Consider the following 24,990-nt stretch of genomic DNA (forward strand, 5'->3'; position numbering starts at 1 on the left):
GGCGCATGTGACAAATAAGATTTGATTTTCTATTCATGCTGAAATTGTTTTTTAGATTACTGTTTCAGTCTTGAAAGCAGGTGGTACATTTCCTGTCGAGTAAATGTTTATATTCCCTCATCCAGGTGACCCACAGCTTGGCTGGCTGCATCCAGAAGGTGATTCTGAACAGTGTTGAACTTGACACCCAGAGTCCAGTGTCTGAACAGTCTACTGCTCACTGTTTCACTGCAGCCCAGGACGGGACCTTCTTCAATGGGAGCGGATATGCTGCTCTGAGTGAGTCTACCGCCATTACATGCCTCACTTTAAGGCAATTAAGACATTGTTTTAGATTCAAATGCCAACTATATGTAAAAGAATATATGTCCCTAAACGTCAGGAAAATCCAACATCGTCATCATTTCTGTTCCATTTTCAACCGGAATAATGCTTAGGAAGATACCAACAAGCTCAGTACATAGATACACTGAACATGTTTTATAACACGTATGTGAGTGTCTACAGGACATGTGTGTCCTGACTGCATGACAGTGGTCTGAAGTGGTTTGTCCCTTGCAGTGAAAGAGGGGTACAATGTGGGCTCAGACGTGACGGTGACGCTGGAGTTCCGCAGCACGGCGCCTGACGGTGTTCTCCTGGGGGTCAGCAGCGCCAAGGTGGACGCCATCGGCCTGGAGCTGGCCAGCGGACAGGCGGCGTTCCACGTGAACAACGGCGCCGGGCGGGTGTCGGCCACGTTACGGCTGGGCCGGTGGCTGTGTGACGGCCGCTGGCACACCCTGCTGGCCAAGAAGACCAAGAACGCTCTGAGTCTGAGCGTGGACGGGGTCACGGTGCTCACTGACAACCCCCACCCCCAGTCCACCTCTGCTGAGACTAAGGACCCGGTCTACGTGGGAGGCTTCCCTGGTATGCCCCTCTCTAGAAGAAAACCTTCAGTCTCTGTCCAGAAACAACCCAAAGACCCTCAAATCTAGAAACTTCACTGAACTGAGCCTTTGACGTTGATCAATTTCAGTGTAAATTAATATATTGACCTCCGTCTTTCTTTTACAGTCGGAGTGAAACAGAACTGCCTGACTTCCAGATCGCCGTTCCATGGTTGTATGCGTAACATCCGCCTGATCAAGGGCCACGTGATCAACTTCCTGGACTTCAGTACCGCATTCACCCTCCAAGGAGTGTCTCCACACTCCTGCCCCGGCACATAATCTTACCACGACAATACCACAACCATATCTAATGCTATGACCCTCAAAAAAAAATGTGACCAATGAAATTACTTCTGTTTTTTTTTTTTTACATGATTCCAGAAGGTGTGTGCATTTTGACTCCCCCAAATGAATTGGACAGTAGAATGTCTGATGTTCTAGAAAATGTATATTTGTTAATAAAATAAGTAAGCCAGCTGCATTCTGTCAGTGCAGTAGTTTTAAGTAGACAAACCTGTTGGCTCCAGTATAGGGCTGCCCACATACCTACGTATTAAGCCGTGCATAACACATCTATCAAAGCCTTTATGATCTGTTTTATGCCATGACTGTCAGTACTCCTGGGGGAAAAATGCAGACTATCAGAAGAATGTTTGAATGCTATTTCTGAGGAGAAAGTGAACTGAAAAAAAATTGTTCACAACACAGCTCAGGCAAGATATGATTCTGAGGTGAGAAGGAAATGTTTTACTTTACGGTATATTCAATTGTTACTGTGTCAGTGATACATTGTGCCACTTGGCCAAAACTGTCGGCAGTGGTCAAATAATAAAAGAAAGCAAATAAAATAAAATAAAAACGTGCAAAATTCAGTATTCTATATACAGACAATACACACATATTGTAGTAAGTCTATGGTACAAATTAATCTTTCACAGAATTATTTTTTACACAATGGCTTTGGAAGGATAAATTAAATAATCCTGAGCAAAGTCATGTTGAACATTACGATCTTTTCAATGCATTTTCTACAGGTTCATTTGGGACCACAGAATACTTATGTAACAACAAAAGGCTGACAATCATGGCACAGGCAAACACTGAACTACAGTAACACCACAGCATAGTAGAAGTAGAGAGAGGTTGGTTGGACTAATACATACAGTACATGACCTGCAAGTAAACATTATTCACAAGTTCAAATGCTGCAAGCAGGCTAAGATTAGCCTGGTTAGACCAGACTGAACACTGAACTTACTATGGCTTGAAGTGAAACCAGTTTGGAAGCCAGGCTAGGCTAACACTACTGGTCGTTCCACAAAGAGTGCCTTTAATATGCGAAGTAGAAATCATACATCAATAAGGCATTTTAAAAGCCTGTTATATTAAATGAAGTGCCCTTTAATATAGACCACATGGAGAATCCAATAAATATTTTAATAGTGTCAGAATTCTGCATTTTGACTTGTCCCTCTGTGCACTCTGACCTCTAGAAAGACTTTAAACCCAAAATGTCTCACCATGTTTTCACCATCATTGTAAAGCCCTAGTTATTATTGATCTCTGACAAAGTCATTTCTGAAGATTTATTTAATGTGATGAGTGATTCATTTACGTCTGTCCCTCATTTTAAAGGTCAGCCCTGTTACGTGACCTGAACTCGTTTTAACGTGGCGAAACTATTCCGTTTTAAATGTATTTTTCAGAAGAAACATTGAACATTTCCTAGTCAAACCCATGGTGTAAAAGCAGGAGAGCTGGTTCTACTCTTTTTTTTACTATGTTGTGGTGGAAAAGTGAGCGGGGGTCGAACATAACGTAATTGTTTTAACAATAAAAAAAAACATTTTGAAGCTTACTTTCAAATTTCTCACAAACACACTTCTATTCCCCCAGTTACAAGGGGATTTATTGCTGTTTTTAGATTACATCATCAACCCTGTTACAGTCAGCCATGTTACTTTATTTGGCACTTAATAGGAACTTATTTATTTTAAATTTGACCTTGATGAGAAAACAGTTTTTTAAATTAAGTTTAACATGTGCTCTTTATGACAGAATGTTAAAATGAGGTGAAATCAATATTTTTGACTAAGTTACACTTCACAAAAGGCACAAAGTTGGTGGAATGACCCAGAACAAAGTGGAGAGAGGTTGGTTGGGCTAATACATACATACATGCCCTGAAAGTAAACATTCACAAGTTCAAACACTGTACGCAGGCTAAGACTAGCCTGGTTAAAACAGACTGAACACTGTGGTTTGAAGTGAAACGTAGTAAAATCAGTTTGGAAGCATGTCATATAAGGTCCCGTGTGGCTCAGTTGGTAGAGCATGGCGCTTGCAACGCCAGGGTTGTGGGTTCATTCCCCACGGGGGGACCAGGATGAATATGTATGAACTTTCCAATTTGTAAGTCGCTCTGGATAAGAGCGTCTGCTAAATGACGTAAATGTCAGGCAAACTGCTATGAAGCTCCTTTTTTAATGGCCTTTTCTCCTCTTCTTCATTAGAGGATGTATTGTAAACACTCTCCAGGCATGCAGTTCAGGTCATTAGTAATGCAAGTCCCTTATGTAGACCAGACACACAGGATTGTTGAGTGTTAAGTCATACTGTAGTGTGTACATGGTTTCCACATTTACAGTCCATTGGGGTGAGGAGATGTATTAGGAGGGAGAGGTTTAAGTGTTCAACATGCAAACCCAGAAAGCAGAGAAAGCGGGTTTGACAATGGTTGGAATCCTTGTTCAACGTTTCTGATGTGGGGCTGTGTTTCAATACTCTGACACAGCTTCCTCTCCTCATCACCTTTCCTTCATGACCACTGACAGGTGAAGGGACTGGATAGGCGTTCACTAAATTGTTATCACCTGCCTAGTTCTGATCAGTACTACACCAGATCACTGGTCAGCAGAGGACAGGAGACCATGAAAAGGAAGTTGTTTCAACATTGGAGATGGAAACAATGTCTGTATTCAGTGTCAGATCATCCCATCTCCGCTTGTTCCTTCCCATCATGCACTCGTTCTGAATCTCCTCACTCCCAATGGTTTTGCAATCAACATGCTGCAATTACAAATGACACAAAATTTACCTGTAGTATGTGTGACAATACTAAAAGCAGGATCAATTAGTGGTATAAATATAGCAAATATATGTTAACTGGGTCTTGCATGAAGTGGTAAACATTATTTGATTATCAGACCCATCCTTGTCTGTTACTGTGTCCATGGCCTCTGTAGTGGGTGAACCATGCTGCGGACACATTTGGCATCAAACAATTAGAATGTCCAGAAATTGTATGTTGTTGGTCACGTGTGTGGCACGTGTTCACAAAGCTGTCCCTCCTCCAAATACTTCCATACAGAACCCATATTTGCAGAGAACAGTGGTTCCGCCCTTTTTTTTTGTAATTTGTTAAAAAGGTTTAATCCCACAAAACAGGAACTTCTTTCCTTCAGCAGGAGAATGTACCTCTCCATAGTTCCTTTTTAAGCGCTGTCTCTCTTTTTAGTGGTCTGTAGTTGAGGATGACACCGCAGTTCAACCAGGCCTCCATGCATGGTCAGTTCACCAGGACGACCTCAAGAGAGCAGTGGTTCAGTAAGCTTGTGCTCTGTGTTGAGTGAGTGAATCCTCAGTTCTCATGTGGTTGTGGGTTTTAAGACCCATTCGCAGTGGGGATTCACGTGGTACACGTCTAAAAGGTGAGTCTCAGGGTCCAAGCTGCGTTCACCTAGAGGAGAGAGAAGCCTTGTTAAGTTCGATAAAAGACAGATAAATCAGAATCTGTGTTTGAAAGAGTGATTTAATGGTACGTACCTATGTTTCCTCCGACCTCAAACAGATACTGATGTGGCCTCCGGCTAGTGCTTCTGGTGCCACGACTAAGAGAGAAAAGAGAATGATTTGAAATAACCCAGACATCTCTATAGTATGCATTAGCAAAACTCAGAGGCACTGGCTGGGACAGAAAATAGTCATCATCCTCCTCCCCCACTGACCCGTTCTCATAGTCGAAGCGCGCCATAACGTCTTTGGCCTTGGTCTCGTTGTCCAGCTGGATCGCCATGGAGATCTTGGCGTGTAGTGGGGCGTGAACCCTGATGACCCCTTGTCGGAGGTCAGTGAGCTGTGGACCAAGATAAGACCCAACTTCAATTCAAGTCCCATTACGTGACTGAATCTCATTCTGAAAGGTACTAGCGACCTCATCCAATTAAGTTCTGTCAGGAGCAAACATACACCCAATAACCTATGATATGGTTGTCTAGTCAAACTAACATTGAGAATACATCTGAATTGTTTTTGGGTAAAAGTACTTTACAGTCAGTAATCATTACCTCGCTCCTCTCAGTCTTCTCTCGTTCAATGGTCTTCCTCCTCATCAGCAGCAGCTTCCTCTTCGTCTTCTCTGAGCTGGGCGGCTTCTTGCTGGCACCAGCCTCGTTTAACTTCCTCACGTGGGAGATGAGAAAGCAGGGCACCTGAGGAGAGAACAATAGACCTATTAATTTCTCCCTCCTCTATCCCTCCCTGCCCAGATGCTTAAGGGTTGGGGCTACACAGGCTATATGCTTTCTAATAAGCCAGGCACCAGTCACCAGATTTGGGTCAAGCTGCTCTTTGCGTTTCATACAAAGTGTCTGGATCACTTTCCTTGAGAGGTTTTGAGACAGGCTAAATTAACCTGTCTACTAGCCTGGCATAACTGATTTCCAGTAAAACAACGATGAGCGCAGTAGAGATATAAAATATAAAACAAATAAAAACATTATCGAATTACTGGAAGGTTGGACTAGAAGTGGTAAAATTTCAGATGCAAAACTGGAACAGTTTGGGAAGTTTAGATGTAATTTATTAACCAGTCATTTCAAAATGTACAGTCTCAGTAGATTAACACCTTATACTTTGACCAGCTATGTTGGGGGAGTGTGTGTGTTTGTGTGTGTACGTATCTGTACACGTGTGTGTGTGTGTGTGTGTATAGTAGTCAACTCACGGTCCAGAGCAGGTCCTGGTGTGTGATGAGTAGCCGTACGAGGTGGGCTGCCCCTGCTGCGCCCTGTATCTCCTCCTGTTTGGCATTCTTGCCCCGGTAGGTGAAGAGGTTGGGAGCCACGATCATGGACACGTTCCACAGACCCATCCTGTTCTTCTCCTCATAGGCTACCACCTTCCTCAGGAACTCCAGAAGGGCCTGTAGAGAGAGGGGTAAGAGTGGGTGTGTGTGTGGTTATTGTGTGTATGTGTCTGTGTGTGTGGTGGGGGGTGTATGTGTATGGGGGGTGTATGTGTGTATATGTTTGTGTGGGGGGGGGTGTGTGTGTGTGTGTGTGTGTGTGTGTGTGTGTGTGTGTGTGTGTGTATATGTGTGTGTGTGTGTGTGTATATGCGTGTGTGTGTGTGTGTATATGCGTGTGTGTGTGTGTGTATATGCGTGTGTGTGTGTATATGCGTGTGTGTGTGTGTGTGTGTGTGTATATGCGTGTGTGTGGGGGGGGGGGGTGTAAATGCATGTGTGTGTGGGGGGATGTGTGTGTGGGTTGTGTGTATATGTGTGTATATATATATGTGTGTGTGGGGGGGGGGGGGTGTATATGTGTGTGTGTGTGGGGGGATGTGTGTGTGGGTTGTGTGTATATGTGTGTGTGTGTGGGGGGATGTGTGTGTGGGTTGTGTGTATATGTGTATATGTGTGGGGGGTGTATGTGTGTGTGGGGGGGGGGGGTGTATATGTGTGGGTGTGTATGCGTTTGTGTGCGTTCAGCCTTTGCACTGGCACGTCACTGGGAATAACTGGCCTGCTGATTCAAAATGTGGCGACAAACTAAACACACTGACACCTTATACAACACACATCATCCTGTCTATGTACACTCAGGGAAGAGATGACATCATTGGGTTATCAAACCGGTTCACTCCACACCTTCAAACACCCAGCTCAGGCAAAAACATTCTCTTTCGATTTAAAAAACATCTTGTATCACAACACATCTCCTCTTTCTAAATATCTATTTTAACTCTACTGTATATAACAATATGAATATGTTGATTGGAATAGTGTGTAATCTTTTCGTTATCTCTTGGTGTCTTTCCTGTATATATAACTCATTTTTTTGTAGTTAATATCTTATTTTGTTCTGGTCTTTTACTGTTCTGTACTTTGTCATGTATTTGTTCATTTTATGTGGACCCCAGGAAGAGTAGCTGCTGCATGTACAGTATCTAATGGACCCCAGGAAGAGTAGCTGCTGCATGTACAGTATCTAATGGACCCCAGGAAGAGTAGCTGCTGCATGTACAGTATCTAATGGACCCCAGGAAGAGTAGCTGCTGCATGTACAGTATCTAATGGACCCCAGGAAGAGTAGCTGCTGCATGTACAGTATCTAATGGACCCCAGGAAGAGTAGCTGCTGCATGTACAGTATCTAATGGACCACAGGAAGAGTAGCTGCTGCATGTACAGTATCTAATGGACCCCAGGAAGAGTAGCTGCTGCATGTACAGTATCTAATGGACCCCAGGAAGAGTAGCTGCTGCATGTACAGTATCTAATGGACCCCAGGACGAGTAGCTGCTGCATGTATAGTATCTAATGGACCCCAGGAAGAGTAGCTGCTGCATGTACAGTATCTAATGGACCACAGGAAGAGTAGCTGCTCCATGTATAGTATCTAATGGACCCCAGGAAGAGTAGCTGCTGCATGTACAGTATCTAATGGACCACAGGAAGAGTAGCTGCTGCATGTACAGTATCTAATGGACCACAGGAAGAGTAGCTGCTCCATGTACAGTATCTAATGGACCCCAGGAAGAGTAGCTGCTGCATGTGCAGTATCTAATGGACCCCAGGAAGAGTAGCTGCTGCATGTACAGTATCTAATGGACCCCAGGAAGAGTAGCTGCTGCATGTACAGTATCTAATGGACCCCAGGAAGAGTAGCTGCTGCATGTGCAGTATCTAATGGACCCCAGGAAGAGTAGCTGCTGCATGTACAGTATCTAATGGACCCCAGGAAGAGTAGCTGCTGCATGTACAGTATCTAATGGACCCCAGGAAGAGTAGCTGCTGCATGTGCAGTATCTAATGGACCCCAGGAAGAGTAGCTGCTCCATGTATAGTATCTAATGGACCCCAGGAAGAGTAGCTGCTGCATGTGCAGTATCTAATGGACCCCAGGAAGAGTAGCTGCTCCATGTACAGTATCTAATGGACCCCAGGAAGAGTAGCTGCTGCATGTACAGTATCTAATGGACCCCAGGAAGAGTAGCTGCTGCATGTATAGTATCTAATGGACCCCAGGAAGAGTAGCTGCTGCATGTACAGTATCTAATGGACCCCAGGAAGAGTAGCTGCTGCATGTACAGTATCTAATGGACCCCAGGAAGAGTAGCTGCTCCATGTATAGTATCTAATGGACCCCAGGAAGAGTAGCTGCTGCATGTACAGTATCTAATGGACCCCAGGAAGAGTAGCTGCTGCATGTACAGTATCTAATGGACCACAGGAAGAGTAGCTGCTGCATGTACAGTATCTAATGGACCCCAGGAAGAGTAGCTGCTGCATGTACAGTATCTAATGGACCCCAGGAAGAGTAGCTGCTGCATGTACAGTATCTAATGGACCCCAGGACGAGTAGCTGCTGCATGTATAGTATCTAATGGACCCCAGGAAGAGTAGCTGCTGCATGTACAGTATCTAATGGACCACAGGAAGAGTAGCTGCTCCATGTATAGTATCTAATGGACCCCAGGAAGAGTAGCTGCTGCATGTACAGTATCTAATGGACCACAGGAAGAGTAGCTGCTGCATGTACAGTATCTAATGGACCACAGGAAGAGTAGCTGCTCCATGTACAGTATCTAATGGACCCCAGGAAGAGTAGCTGCTGCATGTACAGTATCTAATGGACCCCAGGAAGAGTAGCTGCTGCATGTGCAGTATCTAATGGACCCCAGGAAGAGTAGCTGCTGCATGTACAGTATCTAATGGACCCCAGGAAGAGTAGCTGCTGCATGTATAGTATCTAATGGACCCCAGGAAGAGTAGCTGCTGCATGTGCAGTATCTAATGGACCCCAGGAAGAGTAGCTGCTCCATGTATAGTATCTAATGGACCCCAGGAAGAGTAGCTGCTGCATGTGCAGTATCTAATGGACCCCAGGAAGAGTAGCTGCTCCATGTGCAGTATCTAATGGACCCCAGGAAGAGTAGCTGCTGCATGTACAGTATCTAATGGACCCCAGGAAGAGTAGCTGCTGCATGTATAGTATCTAATGGACCCCAGGAAGAGTAGCTGCTGCATGTGCAGTATCTAATGGACCCCAGGAAGAGTAGCTGCTCCATGTATAGTATCTAATGGACCCCAGGAAGAGTAGCTGCTGCATGTGCAGTATCTAATGGACCCCAGGAAGAGTAGCTGCTGCATGTTCAGTATCTAATGGACCCCAGGAAGAGTAGCTGCTGCGTGTACAGTATCTAATGGACCCCAGGAAGAGTAGCTGCTGCATGTGCAGTATCTAATGGACCCCAGGAAGAGTAGCTGCTCCATGTGCAGTATCTAATGGACCCCAGGAAGAGTAGCTGCTGCATGTACAGTATCTAATGGACCCCAGGAAGAGTAGCTGCTGCATGTACAGTATCTAATGGACCCCAGGAAGAGTAGCTGCTGCATGTACAGTATCTAATGGACCCCAGGAAGAGTAGCTGCTGCATGTACAGTATCTAATGGACCCCAGGAAGAGTAGCTGCTGCGTGTACAGTATCTAATGGACCCCAGGAAGAGTAGCTGCTGCATGTACAGTATCTAATGGACCCCAGGAAGAGTAGCTGCTGCATGTACAGTATCTAATGGACCCCAGGAAGAGTAGCTGCTGCATGTGCAGTATCTAATGGACCCCAGGAAGAGTAGCTGCTCCATGTGCAGTATCTAATGGACCCCAGGAAGAGTAGCTGCTGCATGTACAGTATCTAATGGACCCCAGGAAGAGTAGCTGCTGCATGTACAGTATCTAATGGACCCCAGGAAGAGTAGCTGCTGCATGTACAGTATCTAATGGACCCCAGGAAGAGTAGCTGCTGCATGTACAGTATCTAATGGACCCCAGGAAGAGTAGCTGCTGCATGTACAGTATCTAATGGACCCCAGGAAGAGTAGCTGCTGCATGTACAGTATCTAATGGACCCCAGGAAGAGTAGCTGCTGCATGTACAGTATCTAATGGACCACAGGAAGAGTAGCTGCTCCATGTGCAGTATCTAATGGACCCCAGGAAGAGTAGCTGCTGCGTGTACAGTATCTAATGGACCCCAGGAAGAGTAGCTGCTGCATGTGCAGTATCTAATGGACCCCAGGAAGAGTAGCTGCTGCATGTACAGTATCTAATGGGGAGCCTAATAAACTAAACTAAAACATCCACCTTACTAAGAGTAGAAACCTCTCATCTAAACTTCAGACAATAACCCCTTCATGGAACTACACGTAAACATGACTGTTGTTCTTCCGGTTCACTTTACGTGCACCAAGATGACTCATCATATTTCGCCTCGACTGAGGCTCAAGGGTTCAGCAACACTTGATGTTTGTTTACATGTTACGAAACGCTCCTTAGAACGGAATGTCAGTCACTCGTGGTTGTGACGATTGGCTAATGAGTCATAGGAATGCGTCGGAAATGCATAGTTGGAACACAGTTGCCCAATTAAAAACAAAAGTCAGATATTTTAGGGTTGGGTAGGATAGGTGTGTGTGTGTGTTTTGGATTGTGAGGTCATAGTTCAAAGAGTAGTCTCTCTGTCCATGGTCATGAGTCCTAGAATAGCCACAAAGAGTAGTCTCTCTGTCCATGGTCATGAGTCCTAGAATAGCCACAAAGAGTAGTCTCTCTGTCCATGGTCATGAGTCCTAGAATAGCCACAAAGGCGACGAACCCTGCGCAGAGAGACCAAAGGTGAATAAAACAGTGACTTGACCTTAGGGTCATAGGTCATGCTCACCTTGAGTGTGTCTCTGTTGGGCTCAGGGAGCAGCATGATGAGGAGGTGCAGGGCCTGGATCTGCTGTCTGGGAGAGGAGATATCTGAGAAGATAGAGCAGAAAAAACACACTGAAATCTCTCACACACACACACACACACACATAATCTTTCTTATCAGTCAATGAGAGGGTAAGTGTTAAGAGTATACTTTAGAGAAAACATGTAAATTAATCATACATATTAATGTTACATGTACTGTAATGAATGTTAACCATGGTGATATACTGTATGAAGGACGGCAGAATTGGACAGAGTCTCTGAACCTTGAACCTTTGCTGAGGTGTATAAGGGGCTGACCAGTTGAGAGAGTGTCTAGTCACATATGTACTGTATCCACTTCATCGTAAGAGTGTAGGTAGGCCTGCGTGTGCCTGCGTGCGTGTGTGTGTACTCACTCTGTGCGGCGGCGAAGGCAGGAGCGTGCTGGAGCGTGAGCAGAGGATAAGGCAGCTCTCTGATGAACATCTTCAGCAGACCCGCTGCATCATTGTGCCTCACCTGCTCCCAGTCAAACCGGTCCTCATAGAGCTTCTGTTCCAGCTCCTGGCGCAGATGCTGCAATAACCAACAACAAATCAAAATGGCTCCTCCTCTGGTAAACCTCAACTCTATAGTCACCTGGGTTAACCTGCCATGGCACCTAACAAATCAAAATGGAGGGGGGTGGGGTTGGCCTAATAATGGAAGGAGGGTATTCAGACCAGAGGGTAGGGAGAGGTGGAGAGGGTGGTCTCCCGCAGCCTGGGAGTGATGCTGGAGGAGTGGAGATGACAATCAGAGAGTCTACCCCAGTGAAGGCTCACTGTCTGGACAGGTTTCATCTGTGGGCCCCTGGGCTGGCTGTGTATTATGTTAACCGCAGGGGCCTCTCGACTCAGTATGGATCTACTAGTAAAAAATGTTTTGGTTGAGGAGTGCAAAGCACATGCACACTCACACGTAAGCACATTGATATGCACGCACGTACACACAGTGGTGTAAAGCTCAAATACTTTAAAGTACACTTAAGTAGTTTTGTGTATCTGTAGTTTACTAATTATATTTTTGACAACTTGTACTTCACTACATTCCTAAAGAAAATAATGTAGTTTTTACTCCATACATTTTCCCTGACACTCAAAAGTACTCGTTACATTTTGACAGGAAAATGGTCCAATTCACAGACCCTGGTCATCCCTAATGCCTCTGATCTGGAGAACTCTCTAAACACAAATGCTTTGTTTGTAAATGATATCTGAGTGTTGGGGTGTACCCCTGGCAATCAGTCAATATAAATAAAACTAGAACATTGTGTGGTCTGGTTTGCTTAATATAAGGAAGTTAAAATACATTTTACTTTTGATACTTAAGTATACATAAAACCAAATACTTTTAGACTTTTACTCAAGTGGTATTTTACTGGGTGACTTTCACTTTTACTTGAGTCATTTTCTATTAAAAAGGTATATTTACTTTTACTCAAGTATGACAATTGGGTACTTTACACCACTGTGTACACACACACACACACACACACACACTCCTGCACCAATCTCCCCAACACAGAATGACTGCATGAGAGAGAAGGAATGTGGGAATGATAAGGGGAGAGATCAGTGTAGGGAGGAGGGACACTGCCTTGTGTTTTAGATAGCAGAAATAGGTCAGTCATTAACATGGTTTATGAGCATGATGTCATTTCCTGCCAAAACAACCATTCTTCTAGGCCATTGGAAACGAATCTGTCCTTTACAACGTTAATGTGGATACCGTAAGCCTCTACACTGGGCTCATACAAGATAGGGTCAATTACAGCAACAAATCAAAACATGTTGTAAGTCTTTCCCTTCTGTGAAATGTTTTTACAATGTCACAGACTTTACAAGGTCACTTTTAAGATAGAGCTCTGATTGGTGGTTGACAGCTATAGTGTGACAAACTCCAGTGTGTGTGTGTGTGTATCTAGGGTGTCTTACCTTTACTCTGGAGGCAGACCCTGGTACTCTGAGAATCCCCTCAGTCTGTAGTCCTGTCTGCTCCAGCTTGGACAAGAGCTGCAAACACACAAGCATACACGTTTTATTAACCAGAAATTTAACAAGCCAAGAGTGACATTCCTATGTGAACCTGACTCATCCGTAAACAAAACCAACCTAACGTGACTGCATTTGTTTCATCTTCCGGTTTTCACAGCCAAAGCATTGTTGGTAACATACAGAAGAACTTAGAGCCGTCAGACCTTAATGGGAAGTTTTTTTTTGTGACAGGGAAGTTTTCAAACCACAAAAAAAAAACAGCATTCAATTCATATTGACAACTAGCGATAAAATCGCCCACAGATTAAGTCTCTGGCCCTTGATGTGTTTGTTTTCCATCGCCCTACTGAACAAGACTCAAGTCTGGGTTGGTGACTTCAGTCGTTTTGTCTCTACATTCCAGGAGTGGAAAGATGTGCCTAAGCCAGCGCCCTGAGATAACGCTATCAGAACCCTCCGTCTCTCACACAAGTGGTACACTCCACAACAAAGAGACAACCCTCCTGTTTCCTGCCTCTTACTGTGGACTGAAGAGATACAATATTTTCCTTAAAGGTGCACTCCGTAACTTCTACCGCACAAGTAAACTGTGTGGTAATAACACTTTATCATTTTTGTTTAGGGTGGGGCTGAGGGATCTTTGCAAGTGCAATATTACTGATGAAGACCACAGGCGAGAATAAGGGAACTCTTTGATTGTATTTTACGACAAGCTTTGGACACCAAAGGCTAACCAACCAGCTGTTTACTAGATCAAACGAAATCATGATCCTGAAGAAACCTCCTTCATCAAGTCCTCCAGCAAAAAACCCTTTCCAGGTCAGCAAAAATATATAGCAACACTGACATAGCAGTGAAATAACCATTGCTTCAAAAGAAAAAAAGTCCTATAATTCCCTTTCGGAAGCTGCTGTTATCTACCAAATCTTTTAAACACCACCTTGATACCCCATACTCTAGTCCTATACACACCCTGTGAGTCTAGACAGTCAATGTGACAAGAGTATTTAAGGCTAATTCTGGTTGGATAGGAATGACTGCTGCGAAACAGGGCTCCTTAATTAACTCCCAGCTATACCATATGGCATCCTGGCAATGCCAAGGTTAGGGTCATCACCCTAACTGGCTGACTGGCTGGCAGCTGCTAAGACTCTAAACAGTAAGACATTATTTTCTTCAGCACAGCTCCTTATTTACTGTCCCACCTATACTACCGTTCAAAAGTTTGGGGTTACTTAGAAATGTCATTTTTGAAAGAAAAGCACATTTCTGTCCATTTAAAATAGCATCAAATTGATCAGAAATACAGTGTAGACATTGTCCATGTTGTAAATTACTATTGTAGTTGGAAATGGCTGATTTTTAATGGAATATCTACATAGGCGTACAGAGGCCCATTATCAGCAACCATCACTCCTGTGTTCCAATGGCACGTTGTGTTAGCTAATCCAAGTTTAGCATTTTAAAAGGCTAATTGATCATTAGAAAACCCTTTTTCCAATTACGTTAGCACAGCTGAAAACTGTTGTTCTGATTAAAGAAGCAATACAACTGGCCTTCTTTAGACTAGTTGAGTATCTGGAGCATCAGCATTTGTGGGTTCGATTAAAGGCTCAAAATGGCCAGAAACAAAGATCTTTCTTCTGAAACTCGTCAGTTTATTCTTGTTCTGAGAAATGAAAGCTATTCCATGCGAGAAATTGCCAATAAACTGAAGATCTCGTACAACGCTGTGTACTACTCCCTTCACAGAACAGCGCAAACTGGCTCTAACCAGAATAGAAAGAGGAGTGGGAGGCCCCGGTGCACAACTGAGCAAGAGGACAAGTACATTAGAGTGTCTAGTTTGAGAAACAGACACCTCACAAGTCCTCAACTGGCAGCTTCATTAAATAGTACCTGCAATACACCAGTCTCAATGTCAACAGTGAAGAGGCGACTCCGGGATGCTGGCCTTCTAGGCAGAGTTCCTCTGTCCAGTGTCTGTGTCTTTTTGCCCAATCTTTTATTTTTATTGGCCAGTCTGAGATATGGCTTTTTCATTGCAACTCTGCCTAGAAGGCCAGCATCCCAGAGTCTTCTCTTCACTGTTGACGTTGAGACTGGTGTTTTGCAGGTACTATTTAATGGAGCTGGGAGGCATCTCTTTCTCAAACTAACAGCCGTTTCTCAAACAATCTGCCGTTTCCAGCTAAAATAGTCAGTTACAACATTAACAATGTCTACACTTTATTTCGGATCAATTTGATGCTATTTTAATGGACAAAAAAAGTGCTTTTCTTTCAAAAACAAGGACATTTCTAAGTGACCCCAAACTTTTGAACGGTAGTGTATATTAAAAAATATGAGTTATCAGAGCTAACATATTCTATGATAGAAATTGCCAATAACTAACATACATCCCTAACTGATTTGACAACACAAATGAATATATAATTCAGTTTACGATTAATCACTTGACACTCCTCCCCCGATCGGTAACAGGGGCATATGGTACATTTCTGACATTTAGTCTCTCCAGAATGTCTTTGTGATAACACGTGAGAAAGCAACGCTTAACCAGGCTGACAAGTGCTGATAGAGAGAAACAAGAGGGGAAATAGGATCTTGGAGAAAGCAGGCAGTGAGTTGGCTTGTGCTGACACACATTAGGATTAACACAAACTCTCTCTCTACACACACACACACACACATAGGAGAAGATGGGTAGTGTGTTGTAGTCAATGGTTCTGAGAAAGGGTTGGTTCTGAGAAAGGGTTGGTTCTGAGAAAGGGTTGGTTCAGTAGGAATATCTGAAACAATCTCTCTCCCTCATTTCCTTACTCTCTCTCATTCTCTCCTTCCCTCAGCTCTTCTCCCACTCTCTGATAAACCATAGTACACTGACCCTCATCACTTCCATCATGATATTCCTACTGAACCAACCCTTTTCTAGAACCAACCCTTTCTCAGAACCAACCCTTTCTCAGAATGCAGAATAACCCAAAAGTAAAGGACAGCTGAGGCAAATTAATAGAACTAAAAACAGGCACAGTACCTTTCTGAACACAAGAGGAACCTTGGACCCAGGGAACTTCTTCTGGTCATTCTCCAGTAGAGTGGTCAGGGGAACTCCAAATATACCACTTTCTGTGGATCGGAAGGGAAACTTTCAAACCAGAGTGACTGTTCATGTAAAAATGGGATGTGCAACACCAGAGTTGTGTTCATTATGGCAAGCATCTGAAAACATCATAGAATGCCTAGTCCCGCCATGTTTACGTGTGTTTTCTGCTGTTTGGTGCCTATTGAACACGACCCAGTCAACCAGCCACCCACCTCTGGCCTTGCTACGTGCCGCGCGGTTGCGCTTGAGCTCGATGCCCAGGCCGTCGTAGAAGGTGGTCAGTTCAATCAAAGAGATGTAGCCGATCTTCTTCATGTCCTCACAAGACAGGTCCTGGATGCGGGTGAGGCCCAGTTTAGGCCTGGGCAGCTGAAATGTCTGTACAAGACCGAAGACAACACACATTTTACATATTCAAACAGGTTCCTGGAGGGCGGCCTAGTGGTTAACACAGCTGCCTCCAGACCACAAAAAGCCGCCTACGGCAGGAGTTCAAATCCCCGCTCTGCCACTTTCTGTCCTGTACTTCCCCTTCAATATGTCTCTGCCTCTCATTTCCTACTGTCTAAATAACTGTTGTTTTTAGTTCTATTTCCCTTTAAAACAAGAAGGTCAGAGGTGAGACTCACTGGCAGGTCATGGTCATCTCTGCGGATGCGTTGGCAGTCCTTGCAGTCCCCCTGGCGGCCTCTGCGGTGGGCAGTGATGCCCTCGGAGTAGGGCACCTCGAAAGACAGGGAGTCAGAGGTGTCCTGAGGTGGTGGGCAGGGAGGGCACTCTGAAACACGTCTCTCTGTGCTCTGGGAGAAGCTGGGACACGCGGGCCGCACTGGGAAACACACACAACAGTCTCAATGATGGATACATCACCGGTATATTCCCCTTTGCACAGACATCAGTCCAACCAACCAGATGGGAATGATCCAAGTCCAATGCGTTTCCCACATTTATTCAATCATGGTGACAGAATTAGGCTCAAATACCATGGAAACAACAATCATTCAACCCATTGGAGTGGTTCCTTCACAGTGGGTAACCACAGCCAACCACATCAAAACAAACAATAAACGGTGGTAACATATTGAGAGACGACTCACCTCTAGACGTCCGGTGGACGCATCTGGAAGGCATGTCTCCATTGGGTGACTTGGGGGGGACAGGGGGTATGGGATCAACTGGCTAAAAGGAGAGGAGACATACGTGATCATTATTTATTCTCATTCAACGTGTGTGAAGTTTGTGTCCCAAATTAAGATCAACAGGTATAAGCTTTTTGAAGTGGGACACATGAAAAGATGGATGGTCCTTCAGCATTCAACTACGGTGAAAGGATTTAGGAGTCATTTTTGTGAACTGAATGAACACCAACAGTATCAGACACAGTACCAGATGTCAGAACAGCGATGAGGCATATGCTAGTTTGATTCCTATGCATTGACTTCCATATTATGGCTGTGCAGTACATTTGCTGACACGGGGTGAGAGGAAAGTGGATATCAACGGCGCGTTCAACAGGCGCCAGCTGTTTTGTTCTGTTGTATACTTACTAGTCAGTGAAAAGAGCATGGTCAACGGTTACGGACAACGCTGCCAGAATTGACTGGAGCCAAACCACATGGTCAGCAGCACCGCGATAGAGAAATACAGCCTAGATACTGTAGGTTACATGTACCTAAAGATCCATTTCACAGACAGAGAGAGCTTGAGTCCATAATATATCCATGTAAATACTTACGGCATGCCTAAATACACAATGGTATGTATGTCATGGTATACTTGTACTGCAATGTTGAGGGAACTAGCACACAAGCATTTCTCTGGACCTTTTATGCCAGCTGTAAACTGTGTACGTGACAAGTACAATTTCATGTCATGTTAAGCAATTCAAATAACTACATGCTTTTTCTTTTCAACGATGTCCTTTTTACAATCCACCAACCAAACACAAAAAAAGGAGGAGTTACCACCATCTTTCACTATTAGATGACAAAAGGGCTATGGTCTGATTTTCCCTCGTCCAGACTGAATGGCCGTTTTTATGCGTCTAGATTGGTTTACGGCCCAGATGCAATGCCCTGGACACCTTAATCCATTACCCTAATCCTACTAAAATAAACAGGTCTGTGGGGCCTGCCAGTAGTCTGTGGGGCCTGCCAGCAGGCTGCCAGTAGTCTGTGGGGCCTGCTAGTAGTCTGTGGGGCCTGCTAGTAGTCTGTGGGGCCTGCCAGTAGCACGCCACTAGTCTGTGGGGCCTGCCAGTAGTCTGTGGGGCCTGCCAGCAGGTTGCCAGTAGTCTGTGGGGCCTGCCAGTAGTCTGTGCGGCCTGCCAGCAGGCTGCCAGTAGTCTGTGGTGCCTGCCAGTAGCCCGCCAGTAGTCTGTGGTGCCTGCCAGTAGCCCGCCACTAGTCTGTGGGGCCTGCCAGTAACCCGCCACTAGTCTGTGGGGCCTGCCAGTAGCCTGCCACTAGTCTGTGGGGCCTGCCAGTAGCCTGCCACTAGTCTGTGGGGCCTGCCAGTAAACGATGGGGCCTGCCAGTAGACTGGCATTAGTCTGCCATTAGTCTGTGGGGCCTGCCAGTAGTCTACCGTAAGACAGTACTTTAGCTTGAGTAGAGTGAAGGCTTTCTCTGTGTCCCGGACTCAGCTGTCATCCCAGCTGGGACTGAGTGGTGTGACTCATAATCCTGTACCCCCTGCCAGATCTGACTCACCCTAGTGGCGCCTGCCACCACCACACAGCAGTGCTGACAGGGGCACTCGTGGCACTCTTTGGTGGGGGGTGTTATTAGTCCTATCACCCCTCCCCATTCATTCATGCTGTAAATATCTCAATCTCTTTCAACACTTCATAGCCACACAATAGCCTTGGGAGAGCTAGCCTTAGTCATATCAGCTAGCTAGATACTGAGGTGCAGTCTGCATACTTGCCTCAACTTCACTAGAAAGACAACTGCAAAGACACCACTAGGCTGAACACAATCTGTGGGCTTGCTTCCTGATATACGACCAACATTTCTACAGAATTTCAGCACTGCTGTGCTATAGGATGCCGTTTGATCTCAGCAGTGCGTGCATTACACCGCCATCTGAAAACAGTATGGGACTTCTGTTGCCCTTCTCATGTAAAACTTTCTTCACATTCCAGCTACCAGTCAGTCAGTGGGGCAATTCTATTTCTGGAGAAAGAGGGGACAGCTGCCCACACCAGCTGAGAGCTGCATTATAGGGCTAAGCAAGAGCTCATCGTGTTTCCACCATCCAACCCGGACCCTCTAACAATGGCCCGTGCCAAAGTCATGTATTATGCCTATAATGGTTCTGGCCCATACCAATGCGAGGGGGGGCACGTCTACTGGACTCCTCTCCTTACTCTAGACCATCTCTGACACACAGGATTAGGATACGTACTGAGATTACAGAGGCTTGTCTGGCTCTGCCAGAGGATCAGTATGCCAGATGAGATGGTTATATCCAGATGAACTGAGGTCATAGGGGCACTGAGGGTCAGAGGCACCAGTTATAGCCTACAAAGGGCCAGACATGAGACAGATTTCATGTCAACTCGTTTCATTGTAGGATTTCAATAGGAAATATACCGACTCCAACTCCATAAACACAATTGCTGAATGCTTAACCCAAAGCCCCCTTGCCGTAGACAACAAAAAGTGTTCCCTTTAACTCTTTGATGCCATCTGTCTCACCGATGTGTCTGGCGTGGAGAAGACGTCTCGGACGTGTCTGGTCGGCTGCTTGCTCCTCCTCCTCACGGTCAGGGTGTAATTATCCACACGCTTCTTCACCATGGCTGCCTGCGAGCGCGACAGTGTGGAGAGCAGCGCCTCCGCAGGCCCCTCCCCCAACGCCCCCGACACCAGCGTGGACAGACCCGCATCCTGCAGCCACGCCTCCTCAAGCTCCGCCTCTGGAATGCAGAAGTCGGAGATAAATCAGTATCCATAGCATTTATCAGAATTTAAATTTGTATCCATCTCTATGAGAAGGACTTCAAAAGAGCACATCAAGAGTTGGGGTCCATTCCATTTCACATTTCCTGAGTTTAATGGAATTTAACTGGAATTGAGCCCAACTCAACACACCCTAGGTCTATAAATGGCTAAAAGCACAATTTCCTGGTAAGTATGTAGCCTACCGTCCATACTGCCCCTCTCCAGCAAGTCCTCGTGGCCCCGCTGGCCATCTTCCTCGATGTTCTTCACTTCGCTCCAGTAGTCCTCCATGGAGTCCTGGGAGTCCCGCGACGCTGGCCGCTCCGGTGGGCTGGGGGGGGAAGAGGGCCTGGTCCCCCTAGAACTCATCCTGCCTAGTAGGCCTATCCCCTGGTACTGCACCTTCCTGGGTTAGGGAGGGAGGAGGTCATTAAGTCAATAGGTTGGTATTGGGAGGTGGGGAGGAGATTGTAGACAGTTTTTGTAATACCAGAATTGGTTTAACTGAAAAACATTTCAATTTCAAAATACCAGATTCACACATTGAGCAAAAAATAGGCTACGTCAGACATACACTTCTCAAAACCCTGTACTTTATAAACCATATACACACACCGGATACACCTAGGTAAGACACTGGAACGTACAGTACCAGTTATTCAAGGGTTTTTCTTTATTTTTACTATTTTCTACATTGTAGTAGAATAATAGTGAAGACATCAAAACTATGAAATAACACATATGGAATCATGTTACCAAAAAAAGTGTTAAACCGATCAAGAAAATATATTATATATTTGAAATTCTTCAAAGTAGCCACTCTTTGCCTTGATGACAGTTTTGATGTCTTCACTAGTATTCTACAATGTAGAATTTTAGTACAAATAAAGAAAAACCCTTGAATGAGTAGGTGTGTCCAAACTGTTGACTGGTAGGACTGACAGGAAGGGAATTTAACTCACCATGGCCCTACTGAAGACACTGGAGGAGCTAGGGGGCTAGTCTAAGAATGATTATCTTATCTTTCATTGCAAAATGAGCCCAGTATCACTTAGGCTAGCATGTCACACTGTGAATCATAGAAACCATTACGCATGCAGAAATGAATTTGGGGGGGCTGAATCACCATTCCTAATAAAGAAAAAACTACTTTAGGCACTCGACCACAGTTTATATCCGTGATAAACATCTTTCTGTAGAGAGTTCTCCCTTATTCCCTCCTAAACACTGCATCCACTCAGAGAATCAAAACAGCAGATTCTTTAGCTTCATGAAATAACGAAAAAAGCAAATGTTTCTAAACAAACTGTAAATAATAGCGAAGTGAAACCACGTAACTTAACATGAAACTGGGCTGTAATTAACGTCTAAACTTTGGAAAACAACGATAAATACATAAAACTTGCAGGAGGGTAATAAACAGACAAAAAGACAAGCATGAAACTATTCATTTGGAGAAACGCGATTTGCGGCTGGAGCTGCTATAAGCTGTGTATGTACACGAATGCGCAGTGGGGTAAAATACTTAAGTAGTACTTTAAAGTATTCTTAAGTCCTTTTTGGGGTTCTGTACTTTACTATTTATATTTTTGACAACTTTTACTCGACTAAATTCCTGACATCAAAAAGTACTAGTTACATTTAGAATGTTCAGGCAGGACAGCAATCTGGTCGAATTCACACACACCTATCAATATAAACACATTGTCATCTGGCAAACTCACTAAACACAAATACTGCATTTGTAAATGACGTCTGAGTGTTGGAATTTTATGTATAACATTTACTATAACTAAATACTTTCTCAATTTTGACAAATGAGTACTGTTTCAACCACTGTACTTAAGCACATGTTAAAACCAGATACTTTGAGGCTTTTACTCAAGTAGTATTTTACTAGGTAACTTTTACTTGAGTAATTCTGTATTTAGGTACAGTGTATTTACTTTTACTCAAGTATGACAATTGGGTACTTGTACCACCACTGTGAATGAGGGTGCCTGTGCTCCACTTCACATGTATGAGCATGTTAGGCCAGGGATGGGGAACCTTGATGGGAGTAGGGGGGCCACATAAAAATCACAACTCATCATGAGGGACCGCAGTGGCTCGCGGGTCTGTGTACCCACATCCATACCCACACATGCAGTCAGTGCCTAGCCTATTGAGGGCATTAAGTAAAATTGTTGCGGGGTGTCCCAACTTGCGAGTAAAACATTTTAGAGGCCCCCCTCTCAACAATGGAGATATATATTTTTACATTTCTTGCAATCTACACATTTTGCCACAGGGCAGAGAAAATATTTTGTAGTTGAACAGCAAATGTCCTGCAATTCTAATCATGATTTGCAGTTTTTTAATATGATATCTGAGTGAGAGTGACAAACAAAATCAATGGGGGTTCCCCCATCGGTAATTTGACAATGATTACAACAAGTTTAGATAGCTGGTTAGACTAATTTACCAATCAGTGACTGATACAGGAGGGAAAACTGCTACCCTGGGGAAGGGGACCAAAACATGTCTGCAGCATTGAAGGTCTCCAAGAACACAGTGGTCTTCATCATTCTTAAAATGGAAGAAGTTTGGAACCACCATGACTCTTCCAAGAGCTGGCCGCCCGGCCAAACTGAGCAATCGGGGGAGAAGGGCCTTGGTCAGAGAGGTGACCAAGAACCCAATGGTCACTCTGACAGAGCTCCAGAGTTCCTCTGTGGAGATGGGAGAACTTTCCAGAAGGATAACCATCTCTCCAGCACTCCACCAACCAGGCCTTTATGGTAGAGTGGCCAGACGGAAGACACTCCTCAGTAAAAGGTACAGGACAGCCCGCTTGGAGTTTGCCAAAAGGCACCTAAAGGGCTCTCAGACCATGAGAAACAAGATTCCCTGGTCTGATGAAACCAAGATTCAACTCTTTGGCCTGAATGACAGGAGTCACATCTGGAGGAAACCTGGCACCATACCTACGGTGAAGCATGGTGGTGGCAGCATCATGCTGTGAGGATGTTTTTCAGCGGCAGGGACTGGGAGACTAGTCAGGATTGAGGGAAAAATGAACGGAGCAAAGTACAGAGAGATCCTTGATGAAAACCTGGATAGGATATCAGACTGGGGTGAAGGTTCACCTTCCAACAGGACAACGACCCTAACCACACAGCCAAGACAATGCAGGAGTGCCTTTAGGAAAAGTCTATGAATGTCCTTGAGTGGCCCAGCCAGAGCCTGGACTTTGAACCCGATCGAACATCTCTGGAGAGACCTAAAATAGCTGTGCAGGGACGCTCCCCATGCAGCCTAAAAGGATCTGAAAAGAAGAATGGGAGAAACTCCCCAAATACAGGTATGCCAAGCTTGTAGCGTCATACCCAAGAAGACTCAAGGCTGTAATCGCTGCCAAAGGTGCTTCAACGAAGTACTGAGTAAAGGGTCTGAATATGAAGAAAAAAATATATATATACAAAATTGTCTTACTACCTTTTTTTGCTTTGTCATGATGGACTATTGTGTGTACATTGATAAGAAAAAAAAACATTTAATATATTTTAGAATAATGCTATAACGTAACAAAGTGTGAGAAATGTGGCCTGAATACATTCAGAATGCACTGTCCATCATCATACGGAGTCCATCCACCCTCCTAAAGCCATCTCTTCCCACAGGTCTGCCTGCTTCCAGTCACAGCCGGGTTCCCATTACAACTCGTAATTACAGAGAGGCCTCGTGACATCACAGGCCCTTTCATTTCAGACAGACAGTGTGTTGAGTGGTCAGGAGAGCAGCACCTTGTTGTGGCTTGTTGGCCCCATATACCTGTATGGTTCGATGGAGTCTGATGTCGGGTCTGATGGGCCAGGTCAATGCTGGGGGTTCCTGGTCCAAAGAATGATAGGTTGGGAAAGGAACGTGGCAGAGAACTGAGGGCAGTGTCACACACACCCTTATCTCCCCCTCTACAGCTGGAGGAGGGACATGAATAGGAGTGGAGCGGAAGGTTAAAGGGGTCTTCCCGGGGCCTCTAAGGGATTTCCTAATATCTATTCAGCATGGAAACCATCCCAATTTCATTCAATTCTGTTCAAATTAAATTTGTTAATTTGCTGCACAATGGACAATTTTGTTTGCAAGCTCACATAGGGCCAAAAGCACATCAATATTCAGGGAAAAGGTATGCCTACTTGTTTTGTATTCAAATATTGATAAGTGTGTGTGTGTGTATGCCAGGAAGCTGGCCCTGGCCACACTTAGGGGGATGTTATTGATTAGAGTGATGCATGCTGGGCGTGCGGATGGAGCGGAACTTTGTTTTAATGGGTTTCTGTTCCCCTGGGTACTCCTCTACCCTCACGTTATCACATGAGATTTCACAGAATAACATACAGGCCTACAGTATTCCGTTCATTACAGGAAGAGTAGCTAGTATGATGGGCTGTAGAGGCAAAGAATAAGCTAAGAACACTTTGAGCCTATGACTATCCCTATTGATATAGGCTTAGAAACGCAGGCCTCCTCACGCACATATCATGACAATTCAAATGAACACACAACCTTGTTCTAGGAATCCATGTGTGCAGAATAAAAACAACAATTCCAGGTGTAAGGCTGGTATGTTGACACAAAGAAATATGCCGTGCTTGTTGAAGAGCAGGTTTGGATGCGTGTGTGTGGGTGGGTGACAGCTTATCAGCACAGAAGCCTTTCGTTGGAGGATGTATACCATGCATTCCCGTACCAATACAACTTGAAAACAACTCTTCACCGTCTCTGAACAACAGCGACGTCACCTGCTATGATGCTGGCAACTGAGGGGACATAGGTCAGGACCAGTATACACAAAACATCTCAGAGTAGGAGCGCTGATCTGGGAGCAGGTCTTCTCTCTCTGTCCATAAATCTTATGATCTTTAAAAAAATAAAAAAAAGACAAAACTGATCCTAGATAA

The 24,990-nt window shown here is 44.7% G+C and overlaps 2 protein-coding genes across 2 annotated transcripts in view; one reads left to right on the plus strand and one right to left on the minus strand.

Annotated features, from left to right (window-relative positions):
• Positions 1–1,788, plus strand: part of LOC120027606 (laminin subunit alpha-1-like) — a 91,363-nt gene extending 89,575 nt beyond the window's left edge. Inside the window, exons 55-57 of the mRNA XM_038972598.1 lie at positions 126–279; positions 562–912; positions 1,060–1,788. Coding sequence (XP_038828526.1) covers positions 126–279; positions 562–912; positions 1,060–1,214 — 660 coding nt within the window. The 3' untranslated portion in view covers positions 1,215–1,788. The remainder of the gene's footprint in view (positions 1–125; positions 280–561; positions 913–1,059) is intronic.
• LOC120027889 (rho GTPase-activating protein 18-like) lies at positions 1,655–20,446 on the minus strand. The gene is made up of 14 exons (XM_038972986.1): positions 20,251–20,446; positions 19,802–20,022; positions 17,198–17,279; positions 16,730–16,929; positions 16,313–16,478; positions 16,032–16,123; positions 12,935–13,012; positions 11,375–11,534; positions 10,939–11,021; positions 5,941–6,138; positions 5,282–5,425; positions 4,943–5,070; positions 4,761–4,825; positions 1,655–4,674 (listed from the first exon to the last, which is right to left on the minus strand). The coding sequence occupies exons 1-14, from the start codon at positions 20,414–20,416 to the stop codon at positions 4,583–4,585; spliced, it is 1,875 nt and encodes a 624-aa protein (XP_038828914.1). The 5' UTR covers positions 20,417–20,446; the 3' UTR covers positions 1,655–4,582.
• Between the last annotated feature and the right edge of the window lie 4,544 nt (positions 20,447–24,990).

The sequence above is a fragment of the Salvelinus namaycush genome, chromosome 33 (genome assembly GCF_016432855.1).
Source record: "Salvelinus namaycush isolate Seneca chromosome 33, SaNama_1.0, whole genome shotgun sequence".
In the NCBI taxonomy this organism is placed as follows: domain Eukaryota; kingdom Metazoa; phylum Chordata; class Actinopteri; order Salmoniformes; family Salmonidae; genus Salvelinus; species Salvelinus namaycush.

Bases quoted from the DNA above. Each gene is read 5' to 3' on its own strand.
- LOC120027889 (XM_038972986.1), bottom strand. From the start codon at position 20,416: ATGAGTTCTAGGGGGACCAGGCCCTCTTCCCCCCCCAGCCCACCGGAG. The intron at 17,280-19,801 runs GTGAGACAGATG...CTCTCCTTTTAG, and splicing joins TCTCCACGCCAGACACATCG to CCAGTTGATCCCATACCCCC. The intron at 5,426-5,940 runs GTGAGTTGACTA...TTCTCTCCTCAG, and splicing joins ACCAGGACCTGCTCTGGACC to GTGCCCTGCTTTCTCATCTC.